The 18,961-nt window shown below is 45.4% G+C and overlaps 2 protein-coding genes across 9 annotated transcripts in view; both read left to right on the top strand.

Annotated features, from left to right (window-relative positions):
* The first annotated feature begins 1,222 nt into the window (after nt 1–1,222).
* LOC131883920 (venom serine carboxypeptidase-like) lies at nt 1,223–3,561 on the top strand. The gene has a single exon (XM_059231529.1). The coding sequence runs from the start codon at nt 1,648–1,650 to the stop codon at nt 3,484–3,486; it is 1,839 nt and encodes a 612-aa protein (XP_059087512.1). The 5' UTR covers nt 1,223–1,647; the 3' UTR covers nt 3,487–3,561.
* A 5,694-nt stretch (nt 3,562–9,255) lies between these two features.
* LOC131883222 (B-cell receptor CD22-like) overlaps nt 9,256–18,961 on the top strand; it is a 49,783-nt gene continuing 40,077 nt past the window's right edge. For 3 of the 8 annotated variants that reach the window (XM_059230635.1, XM_059230633.1, XM_059230637.1), the window contains exon 1: nt 9,256–10,392. In XM_059230635.1, coding sequence (XP_059086618.1) covers nt 10,299–10,392 — 94 coding nt within the window. In that variant the 5' untranslated portion in view covers nt 9,256–10,298. The remainder of the gene's footprint in view (nt 10,393–18,961) is intronic. The other 5 variants (XM_059230638.1, XM_059230639.1, XR_009373597.1 and 2 more) reach the window with 3 other exon arrangements.

Here is an 18,961-nt window from a genome sequence, read left to right as displayed (position 1 = left end):
GTTTCAATTTAACGTAATAACATACAAAGAAAAAAAAATTAGGCCGGAAGAGGGTGGTTTGGTGACTTTTTGTGTGTTGCTTTTAAGTTTCGTATTTTAAGAATGGATTTTTCGAGTTGCGTGGAAAGTTTTTCATATGGCAATGTGGCTTGCTTTTTAGGTTTTTGTTACCTCCTCTGCATTGAAAATTAGCCTTTGATATCCCAAAAATATGTGCTGACAGTATCAGTTGACTGTTCCTTAGAGGTCCCAATAAGCCAATGCTGAGAGAGCGACTTCTTTTTTCACAATGTAGTGATGAATCAACATTCGTGATACATGAAAAGCAAAGTGGGCCTGAAAAAAAGTGGGCAAAAAAAAAACTTTGTCATGGGAAAGAAATCCCATTTTAATCCCAGTCTTTAATGCCCGATTGCGATATGTATGAATCGGACCACGCACAGCGTATAAAAAAAAATTCATTGTTTATAAACTTCAAGGGATTCTTCTGATAAAGCAAAGGCCTTGTCTTAGAATTGGATAATCTTTCCTTTTTGGGCTGAAAACGCATAGATTTTTGGAGAAATTGAAAGGTAATTCTTTCATTTGATTTGGTTTGGCGTAGATAAATCAAAGTCTTTGTCCGGTATGCCTTCGAGGGCGTAGAAAAAAAGGACAAAAAAAAAGTTTCAATCCCCATCTTCATGAAGTTAGAAAAGCGTGTTCCCATATCATGAAATGACCTGAATGTTCCATGCTCTCAGATCAAAGGTCGTATACTTCCTAGGATCCTCGAGGAAGCTACCAACTTGGATTGGATTCCTTAAATTGGCGGAAACGAAGGGCCAAAGTTTTGAGCACCAATTTCTTAACCTAGGACCGAAATAAAGTAATCGCAGTGTGCGAAAAAAAGTTTTGAAATTTGTCGAAGACGATGCCTAGGCCAACGAAGGCCGGCCAAACAACGAATGCGAGGAAAGTAGCAAGAAGTGACAGAGTCTGGTTGAGCTGAGGCAGCAGCAGCACTCTGTTCCTCTCTCAGATTCAACGAATGCTGCAATGTACCTGAGAAAAGTTATTAAGTAGGGGAGCAAATGCTGCACGAAAACCTCGCTTGATCTGCCCGTGTTCCTCGCTTGCCGATGTGGTGAGTACTTCTACTTACGTTCGTTTGCATTTGGAACAAAAATAAAACTCAATCAAGGGGTGGGATAAAAATATTGCTCTTCCATCTGAAGTTATACCCAACATGGCCCCCAGAGAAAATTTCATGAAGACTGTACATGTACGTGTCGGACTTCGACAGCCACGAGGTACACAGATATTCTCAATTACTTAGATGTGCCAAAACAAAACTATCGTGTCTTCTCTTCGTTTAGAGTTCTAGCTCAAAAGCAGAGATTAGAGGGTCCTCGCTTCTCCGTAGTGGTAAAGCACTTTGTAGTGAATGACTTGCTCGTCTTTCTCCAACAAAGTCTTTCTCGCTTGACTCTTCTCTCATGGACATCGTCGTGTTCCGTTTTTCCTTCTCTCGTAGTGGATCAGTCGGCCTCTTGACATGGATCCAAACACTGTGACGCCTCAAGTTTGCTTTCGAATATTGTGGGTATATTGAACTGTTCGTCAATGATGGTCCAATGACTTGTTCCATGTTCCCGGTAATACAAAATGCACTCAGCCGTGATTTCCCTCGGCAATGGTGGCAACAGTTTCTCCAATGGCAACTCCGCCCGTTCTGACATGAACAGTAGACACATGCATCCGGACGAGGATATCGAGGACGACGAGGATGACCTTGATCATGCCCTGGTGGGAGGCATGGATAGTGGTGGAACATCAGATCCCAAGGATCTGAGACAAATCGAAAAGTTGAAGAAGGACAAAGTGAAGGCATTCGAGGAGATCGAACGTTACAAGCGGCTCATTACTTATGCCATTATTCTGACTTTCTTCTGCTTCTGTTTTGGTTGTACCATGATGGTATGGAAGCTCACCGAATCCAAAGATGACTTTGCCACCCTGCATGCGAAACTCCTTCAAACGCCTCGTGAGAAACCCAGGCTCTGTTACTCTGTGTATCCGAAGGCCATTCACAAGAATTTTACAACCGAAGATGTGGGTGAACCATTGTTCTTGACCCCGCTCATTGAGGCCGGTGAATTTGAAGAGGCCGAGCACCGATCACGAGTTCACTTCATCCTGCAAAGCGAGCGCAGCTATTCCGGTTATTTGACCGTGAACAAAACTTTCGGCTCCAATTTGTTTTTCTGGTATTTTCCAGCTTCAAAGCCGGACATCAAAGGCGACATTCCGTTGATTGTGTGGCTTCAAGGTGGCCCTGGCTGGCCATCCGTGTACGGCCTTTTCAAGGAAAATGGACCTTTCCTCATGGGGTGGGACGATGAGAACTCGAATCCCTATCTCATTCCCAACCGCTTCAGTTGGACCAAATCGCATCACATGCTTTACATCGACAGTCCAGTGGGAACGGGCTTCAGTTTCACCGAAGATGAAGAAGGTTACGCCCGTGCCGATAAAGATGTGGCCGTTGACCTTCTGGAGGCCCTCTCGCAATTCATGAAGGTCTTTCCCCACTTCACCAAAGGTCAGACGGCCGAGTCGACACGAGTGTTTGCCTTTGGCGAATCCTACGGTGGATCCTACGTGGTGAGCTTGGCCCACAAGTACCTGGAATTGAAACGCCAGCCTGATCAGTTCGCCGACTTGTTGACCCGACTTGATTTCAGAGGCATCGGCATTGGCAACGGGTTCTTGAGTGCCCTGGAGCAGAGCCAATACGCTGACTTCGTGTCCAATCTGGGCTACGTCAGTCCGGAACAATACCGGACGCTCAAGGCGTTTGATGAGGACATCCCGAAGGCCATTCAAGGCGAGGGCGATATGGAGAGCTTTCAAAAAGCACTGATCTACTTCACCACGGAAGTGATGAATCTGACCAACATCTACGATTTCACGTTCGGTAGCAATTACTTGACCAATCACGAATACATCTGTTTCCTCCAACAAGAACATGTCCGTCGAGGAATCAATGTGGGCACGCGACGATTCTACGACGATTTCCTCTCCTCAGATTACTTGGGAAAAGCCGTGATGTATAGTAAGAAGTCCTGGCTCAATGACATCTTGAATGAGGGCTCGATCGAGGTTCTGGTCTACAATGGCAATCTTGATGTAATTGTCAACGTTCCGGGAACCAACAAGGTGATCAACTCGCTAGAATGGAAAAGGAAATCTCGTTTTGGTAAGCGGAAGATCTTCTGGGTGTGGAACGAAGACACGAAAGCTCATGAATTGGCCGGCCACGTAGCTCAGGGAGGGGGGTTGACCTACGTGATTGTTCGTAATGCTGGCCACATGGTGCCCATCTCGCAACCTTTGTGGGCCCAAAGCCTGGCCAAAGAGTTTGTGCACAAGAATGCATCCCATCGATTCCGACCTCCCAAGAAAATGACACAACGCGTGTATGCAGCATTTATGAATTGCTGAAAGCCTTTCTTCCCGGTCTCATCTTTGACGTCTTGATATATATTTATAGAATAGAATCGTGTTGTTTCTGGGTAATGATATAGTTGCTATTCTTAAATGGATGAAAATGCACGTATGCTTATAATAATACGAGACAGAAGCGGAATGGAGGAGCAACAGTTTTGAAAGAGAAACTCACTGATAGCGAGAAAAACTAATGAAAAGCGGTCTCAGCGCCTATAAATAAGGAAGCAAATCATTTCATTGCTCTCATTTTGCCAGACCTTGGTGTGGTTTATGAAATAATTTTGAAGGTTGCTTCACTGATCGTGCATCAAATCGGATTAGATTTGAAATGCTTATTTTGGGGACAAACAGATTTATCAAAGAAGTATATAATGAAAAAAAACAGGAGGGCAAGAATCCCAACATATGGAGGCATCATGTTGGTAATCAGATTTGAGATGAGTGGGGAAATGTGAAAGTACCTTTGAACGAGATTGGTGAGCGAGGTTTGGTTGAAACGAACTTTTTTTCTTCCGCTAAGGATTCGGCTCTGAATGGTAAAAGACTTCTAACAATTTGTTACATTAAACTCTAACCTGGCGCATGTTTAAGCCATCACTTTTTATCCAAAGTTAAGTCAGCCAACACTCTTATTCGGACAAACGTAAGCAAAGTTGAAAATTTCATGACAAAAAAGGTGAAAATCCAACGAATACAGTTAAGACTGACGAGAGTACTTTATTTAGGTTGGGTCGGTTTCATCGTCACCTTTCGTGCTTTTTCCCTTACTTCTATGATGCTTGTGATCTGCAGGTATTTTACTCAAAATCAAGTATGTCTAACCGTTATCAATTGCAATGGCATCCTCTATTTACGTACAATATTCCAAACCACCGCATTTCTAGGGTCTTATTTTTCCAAACATTTGCCTCATTAAGGGCCCATCCATCTATTGTCATCACCCAAAGAACATCGAAGCCTGCCAAAAATTGCTCAGATCCCCTTCAAACTCGGTAGATTGCGCCAATGTGCACCGACCGTACTTTATGCCATGGATTTCTATGCATACTGGCATAAATATAAGGTACACATGAATAATTCCCCTTAGGGCTGGCAATTGGAGCAATCGCCATCATCCCCATGTTCAGAGCCTAATTTCAAGGATCTCATTCTTTCTTTCGGCCAAGAACACTAGGCTTTGAACCTCATCCTCATCCTATACTGTACGTACCTCTACGTACGTATCATGCGTATACTGGATGTGTGGATATGTGTACCAGCTACCCCCACTGACTAACTATCCGCCTCCCGCTGTTCATGGCGTTGAAGCTGGGACTGATCTCCTGCGGCCCTTGAGCCCAATGAATGAGTGAAGGAAAAAAAAGTGTCCTTATCTCTGATTGGAATTCCTCCCGCGTCCATCGAAGTAAGTGAGAGAGAACGAATGACTTGGATTTGGAATGGCTTTTCCTCACTTCGCCATTGGATCTGCGATTGGCCATATCTAGTACATGATGGGACGACGACGGAATGATGGGGGTTGGGGGTTTACTTGACAAGTACAGTAGAAGAGTGGGACCCAAAGAACAGGGGAGCGTGAGGTATAAGTACTAACACGCTCTAACAAACCCCTCCCCCGGAATGCCGATCCATGCGTCTTTAATTCTTTCTGAGGATGGTTGTCCCACGAACTGACTTCTTTATATGAGGTGGTGGTCGGACAGACAGATAGACGGACAGATGGAGGCTGTTAAGTAGGTGTGCTTCGACTTGGTCAACCAACCTTGCCTCCAACTGTGGAGGCAGTATTGGACCTGGTTGGAGATAATGCACGTTGGAAGAAGTGGAACAGATAAACGGAGGATACTGACCATCATTGTCTTAAGCACATTTTTGCGGATCTAGAGAATGAGGGGAAGAACGAATTGTGGGGAGCGTGGATGGACTAGAATGCAATTGGCTGGTTCGTGGCTGTGGCAGCGTTTCACGTTTTAGGGTAACAGCCTAAAACGAGGGAGAGGGATTAGACCTTTAAAAGGCTTTGTCGGCTTGGACCTCTGTCAAGAACAAATTGGGGGAAATAAAGTTGACTTTTCAGCTCAAGCTGGGGTTTCTATTACTACAAGCTGGCTGAATAAGATTTTAGTGGTGGGATTGGCAAGCCTTTTCGTTTTGCTCAGCTCGTCCATGCATGGTCACTAATTCCGACGATCCATATTTCTGACCAATGGTATTTTCACTCAACCGAAGTTAAAGAGCTGAAATGGTTGAAAATAACTGCAGCACATCGACTTATTCTGCTACTCATGGTATTGCGGCCAATTCAATTCTTCTTTAGTTGAGTTCGTTGATGTCGTCATCACTGACGTTATCCATTGTTTCATTATGGTTGTTCTTTTTATCTTTCGCTTCAAGTGGTTTTTTATTTTCATCACAGTTAGTAAAATTGTTGACATAGAGGCATTTGGCCATCTTCGAGCATCGTTCATGTCGAGATGATCATGAGACTATTCCAAGAATGCTTAAAGGGTAAAGTACTTTCATTGGTGGTATAATGATTGGTTCATCATTTACGGAAATCAAGCCATTCCCTTTCTTTCTCGATGCCCCCTCCCTGTCTCTCCTTATTCATCTCCTCCAGACCTCCCTTTGACTATTATTTAAATATCATATGAGGCAATCATTTCTTCATGCTCCATTACACGGCATGTCTTTTCTTCCTTTGTGTATTAGAAGCAGAGCCCAGTCAGATAGATACCTATTACTGAATATCTCCCATACCAGGCCTCAAATAAGACCTCTCTTCCGCAAGCAAATGTACTCTCTCTCTCTCTGTCTCTCTCTCTATTGATAGTTGGTCTTCAGGACGTACCCGCATCCTCATGGCTGGTAACGGCCAATGTACATACGCAATATCCACACACATGGGGTGATTGTTGTCATTTACTCTGGAATTTCTTCATCTCATGTGCCGGAGATGCTGCTGCAATAAGTGAAGAGGAGCTAGCTTCGAGCGATTGACTCCGCGGTGTGCTCAGAGTTGAGGCATTATTAAAATCGAGATTTCATTATCTCGAGCAGGCACGAAAAATGACACCCCAGAAGGGACCGGCGGGGAAGAAAACTAACTCATCTTGGTCTGTCTTAGTGAGCTGCTTGAAAAGAGCAGCAGGAGGAATCATAATCCCCAGTGCATCGGGGGGCTGCTTGGCAGTGCATGTGTCAAGGCCATCCGTGGTGGTCGTCGTTTTCGGTGGTTGACGCCGTGCTCAAACTCATCTGAATATTATTATTGTTATTATGATCAGTTCTGGTCGAGATTGAGGTCGGTTGGGCTCTGCGTGCTTTGCTCGTTCGCTCGCTAGCTCGCTCGTGAACTACATACGTACTGCATTTGAACAAAGATCACTTGAAATGGAAGTAGTCTGGCATGCGAGATTTGGAAAACTGAGAGGACTGCCAAAGAAATATTTGCCTTTTACTTCTCGGCAATTAGTTCAAGCCGACGGGTTCATATGTCTTCGTCGGCCAATCGAAGAGCCATTATCTCAGACCAAAAAGCTCTGCACCCCGAGGCTTCCCAGAAGCAAACTGTCTGAGATTCATAAATTCCAATATATCACTGAAACACCCGAGTTGGTAAGAGGACCTTTGGTGGTCGATGGTCTTGTATGTACAGCTATGAATATGCCATTGCGCTATCCCCGGGTGAATGCATGCAGTTGCATTCCCCCCAAATAAAACTGCACCAGTTTCAAAGCCATGTCTACTTCTTAATGGTAAAAAGGATAACTTGTGTCGAGTTGAGAAAATCAAGATAGCTCCTTTGAAATCCTCACTGAGAAACTTGAACGAGGCGAAAGATTGCATCCCCAGACACAAGAAAAAGAACACAACAACCAACCAACCAACCAACCATCCATCCATCCTAAAATCCCAACAACCAAGGAACCAAGGAACTACGAACCCAGGAAGGTGAGGAAGCAGAGCAAGCAGGAAAGAAGTACGAGTCGTTCGAGTCGTTCGAGTCGTTCGAGAGTAATACGAGCAGAAGTAGCAGTCAACCCACCCAGAGCACTGAATGATTCATGTCTTGGCGCAATTTGAAAGATAATGGAATTGTATAACAAGAACTACTACACACAGCAGTAGTATAGAACTCCACTGCACTCAGGACCAAAGATTCACGATGCAGAGAAAAAGGAAGATGATGACGAAGAGTCAGAGTAAGAGTCGGGAGGAGGAGGAGGAAGAAGAAGGAAGAAGGAGACAAACCAGAGGAAAAACGAATCTGGCCGAATATCGGCAGGCAAGAGCCATGGAAATATCGTATATTCTGAAATCCAATTGCATCACTTCCCAATCCGGCCTCCAGTTTTGAGACACTGATGAAGGCAACTGGCACAGAATTGGTATCCAATCCACTTACCTACACTCCCACTTACTATGTACGAGTATGTACACATGCAAATGGCGTGACGAAAAGAACTAACGGAATCGAAGGAAGAACAGACTCATTTGACAAATTGAGCCTTCTGAGAGTCAACCCGTTCCGCTCACAATACGGACGTCTGTAACTTCCCAATTACGCTATTTTGGTTCAAAGCCATCAAATCCCTACAAAATTAATGCACACATTAAGGCACTGATGTTATATCTTTGATTTTTGGCCTTTCATCTCTCTTGAGTTAAGCATGATTTTCAACTTCTTAACTTATGCTCAAGATAGGTTCACAAATGTGCACGTTTTTAGCCTTGTAATATGCGAATGCCAAAAAATTAACTTAATTTGCAAGGTATAGAGATATTTCCACGACTTACCCCTGTTATCTATTTGATCCAAATTTCCCTTTATCTTGTGCTTCGCCCGAGGACACCAAATTGAGTTGGCCCATATCCATTGAATGCAATAACTAAAACCAATTCAAAGTGGTGCCCTTAAGTGGAACAAACATAATCTGCAGCCCCAATCTATTGTTTTGTGTTCTTGCCTTGCCATTTTGCGTTGGCTTGTTCAATGTTCCTGTGTTCTCAGCGGTTTGATGTCGTAATTCATAGGTCTGGGCATCTTCATTTAAATGCATTTCTCCCGGCCAACGGTTGACCTTGGGATGTGCGAGTGACGAAATAATTCCCACTTAGTCGTCGGGTTTAAAGGGGCCTAATTGACAAACACCGGTCTAATATTATCCAGAAACGATCGGCTCAAAGGTTTGTAAACAGGAATGACTGTCGTATATTCACGGCCGTCGAGGATGTGTCCGCTCATTAGTTTGCAATATTGCCCGGTATGTTTGCAAATTTGGCCATCATGTTTCAAGTCTCATTGAAACGGCAATGAAGGCAGGACGAAATGCAGTCGTTGCAGAAATCCTGTCTGTTAATTTTGAAACGTGGGGAGTCTTTGATCGACATCATGCGTTTCTTCGAGCTTTCTGGTTGCATCAATCAATAACTCACCGATTTGACAAGAAGCCTGCCCGAGGTTCTGCCAGAGTTGTATGCTGGATCCACAGTGCACGGAATTCGGGAGCTGAAATCTCGAGATTCGACCATGCAGGCTCATTCCATCCATGATTATCAATTATTGAAGTCATTTCTCCCATGCGATTTCTCATTCCATGCATGATTGGCTGCCTGTGATGGCAGATGATCAATTCTGGTCATCTCACCCACAGCACACTTTGGGCTCCAACGATCCACGCTTAGTTTGATCTGGCTTGAGCCCATCACTTTGTGCGCACGGGAAATTGCGCCGTCAAACTCGGTTCAACGGATCGTTTCCGAGCGCTTCTTCTGGAGCTCTCGCAAAATGGGAAGAATCAGTTTGGGCCCTTCGTGTTCTCGATCAGCAACACTCTCTCGGCGGTGTAACGGGCGAGGAAACGCCGGAGCAAAAAGAGCGAGATTAGTCGAAGTGGAAGTCGAAGAAAAGGAGGAAGAAATGAAGGACCGAGGATTCAGTTGTGATTTAAGTCTGGAAGAGAGAGAGACCCCAACATATTAATCGTGACACATGGAACACCAGCATTTCTTCTGATTCATTCTCCGCCTCGTGTTGCCTCTCTGCGCACCGTCATTTCGTTTTATTTCATATACCTATCAATGGTGAGGGGAGCGTTTCTTACATCTTGCCCTTGTGGTTGTAAAGACAACGGAGACTCGAAGCACCACAATGGGGCAGCCCTTGAGTAGTGGTCGGAGTTGTTACTGCTGTTGTTGTGATTATTATTATTTCCTGCGACCGACATCGTGGGAAAGGTGATCGACCAGCTAACTATCTGACGACCCCGGGACTGCACTGTGCTCCGTAACAACCACCTTATTATTACGCTCCCCAGGATTCAGGCAGTGAAACCGGGAGGCACATCCGGCCAATCTTAACTGACACACCAATACTTGCTACAGCAACAAGGAGAAAAAGCAGGTGAGAGGAGCCCAAGAAACAAATTGCTGTCAAATACAGGGGAGGTTAAAACTCCCGAGTCTTTGAACCAGCTCGTCCGGTTGATTCCAGGTGCATTCCATGTGACAATAGCAGCATTAATATGTGTGTTGTTTTTGCTGTGATATCAACAACATGATTGTGCGAAAATCTCGGTCTGTGTCGATAGTTCAAAGAGTGTGTGCAAATCGAGTCCAGCCAACGACGAGAAACCCCAACGTCGAGCCCTTATCCTCGAAATAATCATTATCATAATCACGTTTTGCCATATCGGCTTGTGTCAGTGGGGCGTCTTTGAACCCATGTGCTTCAGATCAGATTGAGAAGGACGACGGCGACGAAAACGAAGACGGCAAAGAAGACGCTGACGACGAGAACCGTGATGTCCACGATGTTATCCTGGAAATTCCGCACGTGCCTCTTGGCCATGTCCCTCTTTGGGGCGTTTGGCACCTCTCAACTCCCTGTTGTTTATGGTAAGATCATGATTCCCTCTGTTGACCTTTCCTCTTCCCCCATCTTGCTCTTTCTTTCTTCGTGTGCCATGTGACATTTCTCTTTGTGTTCCCAACCAAATCGTATCAACAATCAACCCTGTCCTAAACTCAATGTAGAACCGATGTACCTGAAGACAGAGAGGCAAGCAGAACCAGAGCCACCACCACCATCATCATCATGCTGCATGCTGCATGCATGTATGTACGTACGTACGTACGTATGTATGTACATCACTAGGTATATGCCATCGAACAAGCGAATAGGGCACCACTCCAAATATAGGACCTCCAACAACCGCTTGACATTGAACACCTTTCAATCCATCCATTCTAGTTGTTGAAGGATGCGGTTACGAAAGGTCGTTGGTTAGCAACGAGGCCACTCATCGCTCTTTGGCTGGGTCAGTTTCGCTTTCAATACGTGAGCGATTCGATGGCCGATGGGCAAATTTGGGCAAATTGCCACGGACAACACGTGCTTCTCTTGTCCTCCTTGGTGTTTTTTTGTCTTTTCGTCAGTATTTAGGCAAGGTCCGAAAAGTCTTGCTATCTCGGATTGAAACTGATTCGGCCGGTCAATTTTGCTGTATGTAAGTGCTGTCATTTTAAGATTGAGTCTGTCTGGTAACACCTCACTCATTCATTGTTGATTCTACTCATCTCTTTGTTGCTTGGAAGAATTCTCGAGGGCTTCGATCTGAAACTTCTCAAAACTATTCGGAAATTCATCTTCTTCTTGTTGAGAGAGGGAAGAGCGAAAGAACAAAAGATAGACCCAAGAAGAATCAGAGAAACAAAGAAGTAGACCCAAAGAGGCGAAGAATCTATCTATAATACATTAGGACGAGCTCGAACTCAAAATTGGGTTTTTTTATCCCTTCTGTTTTTATCGCTGCCCCGCTATAGCCTTAGAGTTGGCTGAATTTCTAGCTTTTGAAAATCAACCCGAGCATTGTCTCTCTGTATTTCTTTCATCATTCATTAAAGTGCCTACCAGCGCATTCTCTCTCGTGATTCAAGCAAAAGTAGAGGAACCAAGCGGGAATCTATAAGGAAGGATGGAATGATGAGCCCACGAGAGCCAAAGAGAAATAAAGAGAGTGACGGAGCCGACCGACCATTTCCAAAAACGTTCTCTCTCCTGCTGTACCGTACATCCGAGAAATAAAGAGAGTGACGGAGCCGACCGACCATTTCCAAAAACGTTCTCTCTCTACTAGACCAAGACCAAACAGTTTGTGGTTTAACGTGGTGCTGGCACAAATTGATTCGGGTAATCTGTTCTCTTTGCTTCCGTGGATCTCATGATTGGACTCGAGCAAATAATCCTTTTCCTCGAGGTTTTTCTCCCCCGTAATTGTAGTTCACATACTAGTGTATCCTTTCATTTGGCCAGTGTTCTTCCTATGGATATATTTGTTGGTGGCCTTACTCCTTTGCAATGGCGTTGCTTGAAGGACACATCGTTTAGTCGCAATTAGTTTGAACTCCATCCTCATCTGTGCCGGTTGAGGGTTGGTTGGTTGGTTGGCTGTTTTTTCTTGTTCTTCTTCCATACTTGCTCGCCACTGAAACCACGATGGTCGAGATCCGAAAGAGAGAAACAAGCAAGCAAACGAACGAAGGTACTGTAGTAAAAAGAGAAGAGAATTTCGCTCATCTAATTGGCTTTTTCCGATTCAATGCCCCCGCTCGGCTGCTGTACCATCGTGAACGACTATGATCATTTCAACTCTAGTCCACAACCATCCATTGAAAGTGGTCGTGGTTCCAGCGAGCAACATATCGTATTGTATCCAGAGCCACGAACGACCAAGCGACATCGGGTAAAGAGAGACAGAGAGACAGAGATACACATACACTAGACGGGGATGGAGAGAGAAGCGCAGGATTGCAATAATTTCGACTACGTTTACTCGTTCACTCGATCCTCGGTCGGTTGGTTGGTCGGTCGGTCGTGAGTGGTTTGGACTTGTTCAACGCGAAGAAAATGTCATTTACAGATATCATACGGCAAATATATGCACCAAAGCTATGATCATAGACGCTCTCAACTCCCCTGAACAACCAACCATCTCACTACCCACCATATAGTTAAAGGAGTGAACACTGTACAACCTATCGGGAATCGTAATCATATTCAGGGACAGGAAGAATATCAGTCCTAATAAAAGAAATATGCATATGCAGAAGTGAGCGGGGAAAACGGGGTGTTTTATCCTGGGCACAATCCACAAGATTTGAAAACAACGAAATACACCGAGAAAGTGCATGTGGAATCGGGTTTTATCGAGCCTTGCATTTCCCATCTCCTACGTTTACAAAAGTAATACCACCACCACAACAACAACAACAACAGTTTCAACGTCAACGCGCTTGACTTTGTTCGTTCGTTCCCCAGCCAAAGACGAGGTTTTTTTTCTATCAAGGAGGCACATCTAAGATGAAGGAACAAAATACACGGGTCTCTCTTTCTTTCTTTCTCTCTCGGTTGTCCTAGTAACGCCCAATTGCTCGTGGCTATGCATAGCGATCCTGGATGGGAACAACGATTTTTTGGCCCTCGTCTCGTTCCTTCTCTCCCTCTTTTTACACTAAATGCACTTCAAGCATTTTTCGAGGAACGGATCTCGTTGGACTTCGTTGGACTTGTAACCCGTGGCCTTTTTGTCTGCTGGACATTTTTACCCCATTACGAGTTTCAAAGGATGGCCTTAATGGACCTGCGGTAGCCAGATTTTAATAAGTTTACCATTTCATTTTGCAAAAAAGGTGAGGCTAAACGGACCGTGACTCTTCTTCGTCTTCATCATCACCGTCTCCACAGTTGAAAAGAGTGTACGGTACCAACTCCGTAAAAGACGAAGTTGATGATGATGATGACGATACGGTTGGTGTTTTCGGTCTTCAATCTTGGTGGAACACTTCTTTTCGCTCTTGAACTCCTTAATGTTATGTACGTTCAAGTTAGATCTCTGCCATGCATATCGAGGCAAGCAAATCCAAGACAACCGTTCTGCTCTAGGTCCATATACCATATTTTATACCAACCGTACGCGATGTTACCAACTGGGTTGACGTCTTTGGTTGCTTGAGAGTTGTAAGTAGTAACCTCGGGTGAAACAACAGCTTGACAGGAACGGCACTGTCGCCATACAGTAAAGTGATCAAAATTGTGCGATCTCTATCGCTCTCCTGTCAAGAAGCTGGCGTTTCCTAGTAGCCCTGTGCTTAAGTGAATTGAAGTTGGCTGCATTCCAAGTGAATTCAAAATGTGACAAAATCAGAGGGAATTCCAGACGAATCTCAACAAACTCCCGAGTCCCGAGTCCCAAGTCCTGCCTGGCCAGAGATAAATAAAAAAGGGGGAATGGGAGTTCCTTGGCAAAGCTACAAGATCCACTGATACATTTGTGCGTGCCTGTGTATGTGTGTGTGTGTGAGCGTGTCCTGGATCCAAATTGACAAGTGTATTTGTTTCTGGCCTAACTTATAAACTACTGCAGCAACAACAACACTAACAACTTATGTACACCATGTGGATTAGGTTGGAAAGTTTTGGTTTCGGAAAGCGCGCTTGAAATGAAGAAGAATTACATGACAATTGAGCCAGGAATCCCCTAGATAAGCAGAATGCTTTGCACTTGGCTTTATTTCGATCCAAAGGAAGGAACTTTCCGAGACAGTGAGAAATTGTCTTCGCAAAGTTTAAGGGGCCTCTTCGTTCATTGGGTGATAGGACGAGGACGAGGAAGAGGAGACGTTGAGGAGAAGGAAGGCTGCGCCCATATGGCCTCCCCGAAGAAGCATCATGCCAGATGAAGTTGAAGTTGAAGTTGCTCGGTTTTAGGTGGGACGAAGAAATTTCAGATACTAAACTTCATTCTTTCCGGCACATGCAAACAAGGCCACCACCACCACCACCATCTCCACCACCACGGCTTGACGCTTCTCCCTCTCTTCCTCTCCTTCTTTTTCGCCGTTGTTGTTGTTGATGATGTTCTTCCACAACTTCCCGGACCCAACCATTCCGAACAGACGGGCATTCAGCCAGGAGACAGAAGAGGAGGCCTTCTTCACTTGCTCCCCAGGAGAAAGAGAGAGAAAGAAAGAGAGAGAGAGACCGCGAAATCTTGGATCGTTTTTTCCCGTCCTCGATCCTTGAGCTCGATCCCTGTCTGAAGGAGTCGCGAGATTCATCCATATTTCAAAAGTCTGACAAGCCACCCAACCAAGAAGGGATGTCCTATCAGAACTAGTCTGCTCGCAACACGTCGTTGGGTGGATCTCGTTGGTCTAAGGGGTCCTTCATCCTGTACCCAACTGCTCATGAGATTTTGGTGCACATGAATACGTACGATAGTATGAAACTTTCCCGCGCCTAACGCCTAAATGCTTAGATAAACCCGGTTTGCCCGCACTTGGGAGACAATGCTGTGGGTACATGTCTGGTCAGATTCCCGTCAGACGAAGGGCAAACATCCCATCCGCAAAGTTTTCATCCTATGCTACAACATGAAACTCACGAGGGACAAAATGGAACTTGAGAAACAATGAAACATTGAAACAAGAGGAACACCCCAAAAGATTTTTCCGACGCAAACTTGGAAAATATTTTCTTGCGAGAGCAAACACTTGGTTCCTTCCCTTCTGCCAATAACGAGAGCTCCGAGAACCATTGTACACTTACTTACGTACCTACGTGATACCGAGAGTCTGAGCTATCAAAGAAACACAAGGCTCAGCTCAATTTTCCACGCCGTCTATTCGGAACTCAGTCTCGGGAGAGTTACAGTAGAAGCTCGCTCACTTGGCATGAAAGTACGCACTGATCCAAAAACACCTCTAAACGACATGATATCATTGAAAGATAGACTCATCTCTGTTTGGCATGCAATACAAACAAAAGTCTCCTTTCAACTGTCGTAAGCTCGTGTAAGTAAGCCTTTCCGTCATTCTTGGAGAATCTTAGACTCCCGTGGAAAAAGGCCACCCAAGACAAGACCCAAAGCCAGCTTCATCCTGTCACCTACTCGGGAGCAATCGATCGATTGATCGCGGGACTGAGAAGCCGAAATGTAGGAGAAAACGATTGCCTGTCTGGCTTGTCGTCTTTGGACTCTTCTATCAACGCCCGAGCCAGCCACGTTCCATCCCAGAACTGTCAATATTGTTTCTTTTCGTTTCTCGAAGTCTTCGACTTCCAACCCGCCAGACCCTTTCGTGGAAACCGAGGAGGGAAAAAAGAGATCCCAAAATGTTCATGTTACCATCATGCTTTGCGGATCCCTGGCCAACGAAACGGATACCGTATGAGATTGGCGGCACTAAGCAAAGCGATCAAGCTGATACCTTTTTTAAGTACGTAGCGTCCGAGTATTTCAGTGCCAATCGGTTCTATCTTGACTTAGCATCTCACATGTCGGAGTCTGGGGAGCTGGAAACCCATCAGAAACTAGGAACACAATGTAGCAGGGTTTGGGATGACTTGGCTAGTGAGTGGCTCAAGTTTTATGCCAAGTTGGTCCCCTCCACTCATCAGAGAGTTCTGAGCTTCTATCAAGTTTAGCCCCACGGTTTCCAAGCTCAACCATTGGTTCGCTCTAAACTTTTCCCCATCACATGCAAGACAACGACCACGACCACCACCACTGATGCTGCTCCTTTCCCAATGTCTACACCAGTCATCAAGACCAAGAGCAAGACCAAGACCAAAGCCTAGACGAGTGGGGGGAGGCGGGTGTATAGATGGCGATGAAGGCGATGGAAGCGATGAAGAAGCGTCAGGAGATTGAAACACAGACAGACTGATAGAGCGATCGAAACGACGCATGAAAGAATGAAAGAGGCTTTTCATCAAAGTTGAACTCGCATGAAGCAAGCAAGAATTCGAGCTATTAAAGAATTCCTTCATTGGCTGCTGTTTCGTCGCTCTGTGTGTACAAGTAGGTACTACTAGAAACATTGACTTATGAGCGAAATGTTGATGAGCCCACCCGGAGGCAGAGAAGGATCATCGAAGGCATATGAGCTCCATGCCGAGAACCAATCCAGACCCAGTGGTAAGTTCATATGAAAAGCCACTTGCTGGGATTGAAAGGAAACGGGAAGAAGATCTGCAGGCAATTTCCACCCCAAAAGTCGTCATCATTATTTCTCTCTAAAGAGATATCGAGGAGCAACGGCAATGACGGCGGGTTTCCGAACCTCAACTTTGGTTGGTGGGGCCCGTCTTCTTTTCCTCCTCCTCAATCAAAGTAAAGTCAACAATCCTTGTTCCTGGCTTGTCGATGTTGGGATGGGAGGAAAGAATTAGCTCAACAAAGAAGATGGAAAAAGAAATCACGATCTGGATCTCGGCATCCTCCACCTCCTCCTTGCCGTTGTAGTTGTTGTTGTTATTGTCGTCGTCGTCGCCATCTTCATATCTCCTTCCACTTAACCTGAAGAGATGGATGGATTCAAGGACACTGCGAAATCACAATATGAGCACGAGGATGGACCGCAAAGAAATATGAGCATGAGGCGATGACAGAAATTCCCTTCATTTTGAGCCCTGTAGGCACGATGATATCCAGATACTAGCACGAAAATGTCCGACGAAAGAGGAGGGTAGCGTTGCCATTGGCAAAGAGGACGACAGAAGTGCAGGGGAGAATAAAGCAAAAAAAACCGTAGGCTCAAAAACAATGGCGACGGGTTGGAAGGAGCCTGGACCTCAAATAATTGAAATCCTCCTTCTCGCTGAACGCAGGACAGTGGCCAGCACAGACGAACGAGAGAAGAAGCTCCTTGAATTCATTCACACGGACTCTCTGAACGAAATTCAATCTTGTGATTAAGACACTGTCAAGTACTCGAGTGGGCGCTTACCTCGTGAAATGAATACCCATTTCCGGCCTAAAAAGAGGGAAGAAAGAGAGACAGAGCGACGGGCTACGACCCACGACCCACGACCAAGAACCTAGTGAGTGAGGGAATGAGCGAAACCCCTTGGCTGAACTCACTGGGGATTGAGTGGCGACTGTGGAGACCGTGGAGAAGGCAAGGGCCAAGAAAGAGGTCCCTGGACGCCAAAGGTTGACTTCAGTCGTTTCTTTTCATTTCACCTCGCCAAGGAGAGGCTCTGAAGCCAGCCATTCATTGGCCTTATCCACCCCGTCTTCGTCTTCTTCCCTCTCTTTTCAGTCTTATCTTTTCGGCTACGCATTTCTCTTTCACTTATTTTGTTTCCCGGGTTTGCCGGGTTTGATGATAATGAGAGAGTGAAGACGAACTCATTTGCATTTCCCTAATATCTCCGTCGTTCCATCCGAAATTAAGTCGCTTTTGTGGATTGTGTTTGCCAAAGTCCCTGTCGTGACTCCATCATCAATTGAGGTGCCCCTTCCAACACCACCATCACCTCTACTACTTCTGTATCTACCAGTACTACTACTACTACTACTACTACTCGCAGTATCCTACAGGTCTCACTTACCCCCTTGACTACCTAGTACTAAGTAGTGAGTGCCTTCTCGGATCACCTCCTCTACTACGTACGATGTCTTCCATTACCACTGAACGACAATAGACACGGGGCTTTAGCTTCTGACTCGGCCTGGTATAGAAATTCACTTTTTGTTCCTTCGGTCGTCTTTAGTGGATGGATGAAGGGATGGATGGATAAAAGTATTAGTGCTCAAGCACCAGACGCACGAGCAATGGTTCGTTTTTCTTTCGCTCTGTTAAATTCCTTCTCAATAATCTTGGTCGGTGGCTAGCTGCCGTCATGCATTCTGGATTTGAGGTCCGTTTCGAACCTTCTAACCCGGTGGTCTCTTCACCTCAATAGGCCTCGGCACCACCACTATCAACCGTCATATGTGCCACCTCTAATACGGCCAGCCTACTAGCTACTAGCTAGCTAGGTAGCTAGCTCTCTTTCTTTTTTTTCATTCCAAAAACCCTTGGCCAGACCCACCGCCTCCACCACCACCACCAACAACAACAACAACAACAACAGCAATTGCAACGTTAAGTCCTCTTTCTCATCACGGTTCCCTGATAATCGGCCGCTCTTACTTATGCCGTAGCTGGGGTTTGCCTTTGGAATAACTCTTCGTTGGACTCTGCTCTGCTCGAGTTGGTGAGAAGTCTGACGAGTGATTGCACTTGAACTGAAGCGAGCTGCCATTGGGGGTAATCGCACTATGTACATAGATTGAGCGTACTCACACTCACAACAATATCATTGGAATGCTCGAGATGTTCAAGTAATGAAAGTGCTCCTCCACCTCGAACATGATGGCGGTGATGGTGTTGGTTTCACGGTGTTGGCATCGTTGTGGGTGCTTGAAAACACTTTCACATGGCTCGCGTCATCCTCTATTTTGATAGAAAAAGAAACAGCCCTGCCAACCTCGGCGGCGCAAATGGTTTCTGTTGATGGCCACGCACACCGAGCCTGTCATCCAAATCAAGAATACCTATGTTGTCCAACTATGGATGGAGATGACTTCATTCTTCTTTAACTTTCCAATCATAGCCGAGTGCCGCACCTAAGTGT

The sequence above is a fragment of the Tigriopus californicus genome, chromosome 7 (assembly GCF_007210705.1).
Source record: "Tigriopus californicus strain San Diego chromosome 7, Tcal_SD_v2.1, whole genome shotgun sequence".
Taxonomy (NCBI): Eukaryota; Metazoa; Arthropoda; class Copepoda; order Harpacticoida; family Harpacticidae; genus Tigriopus; species Tigriopus californicus.
Note: the sequence above shows the minus strand (reverse complement) of the source record. Positions and strands in the feature narration are given on the sequence as shown.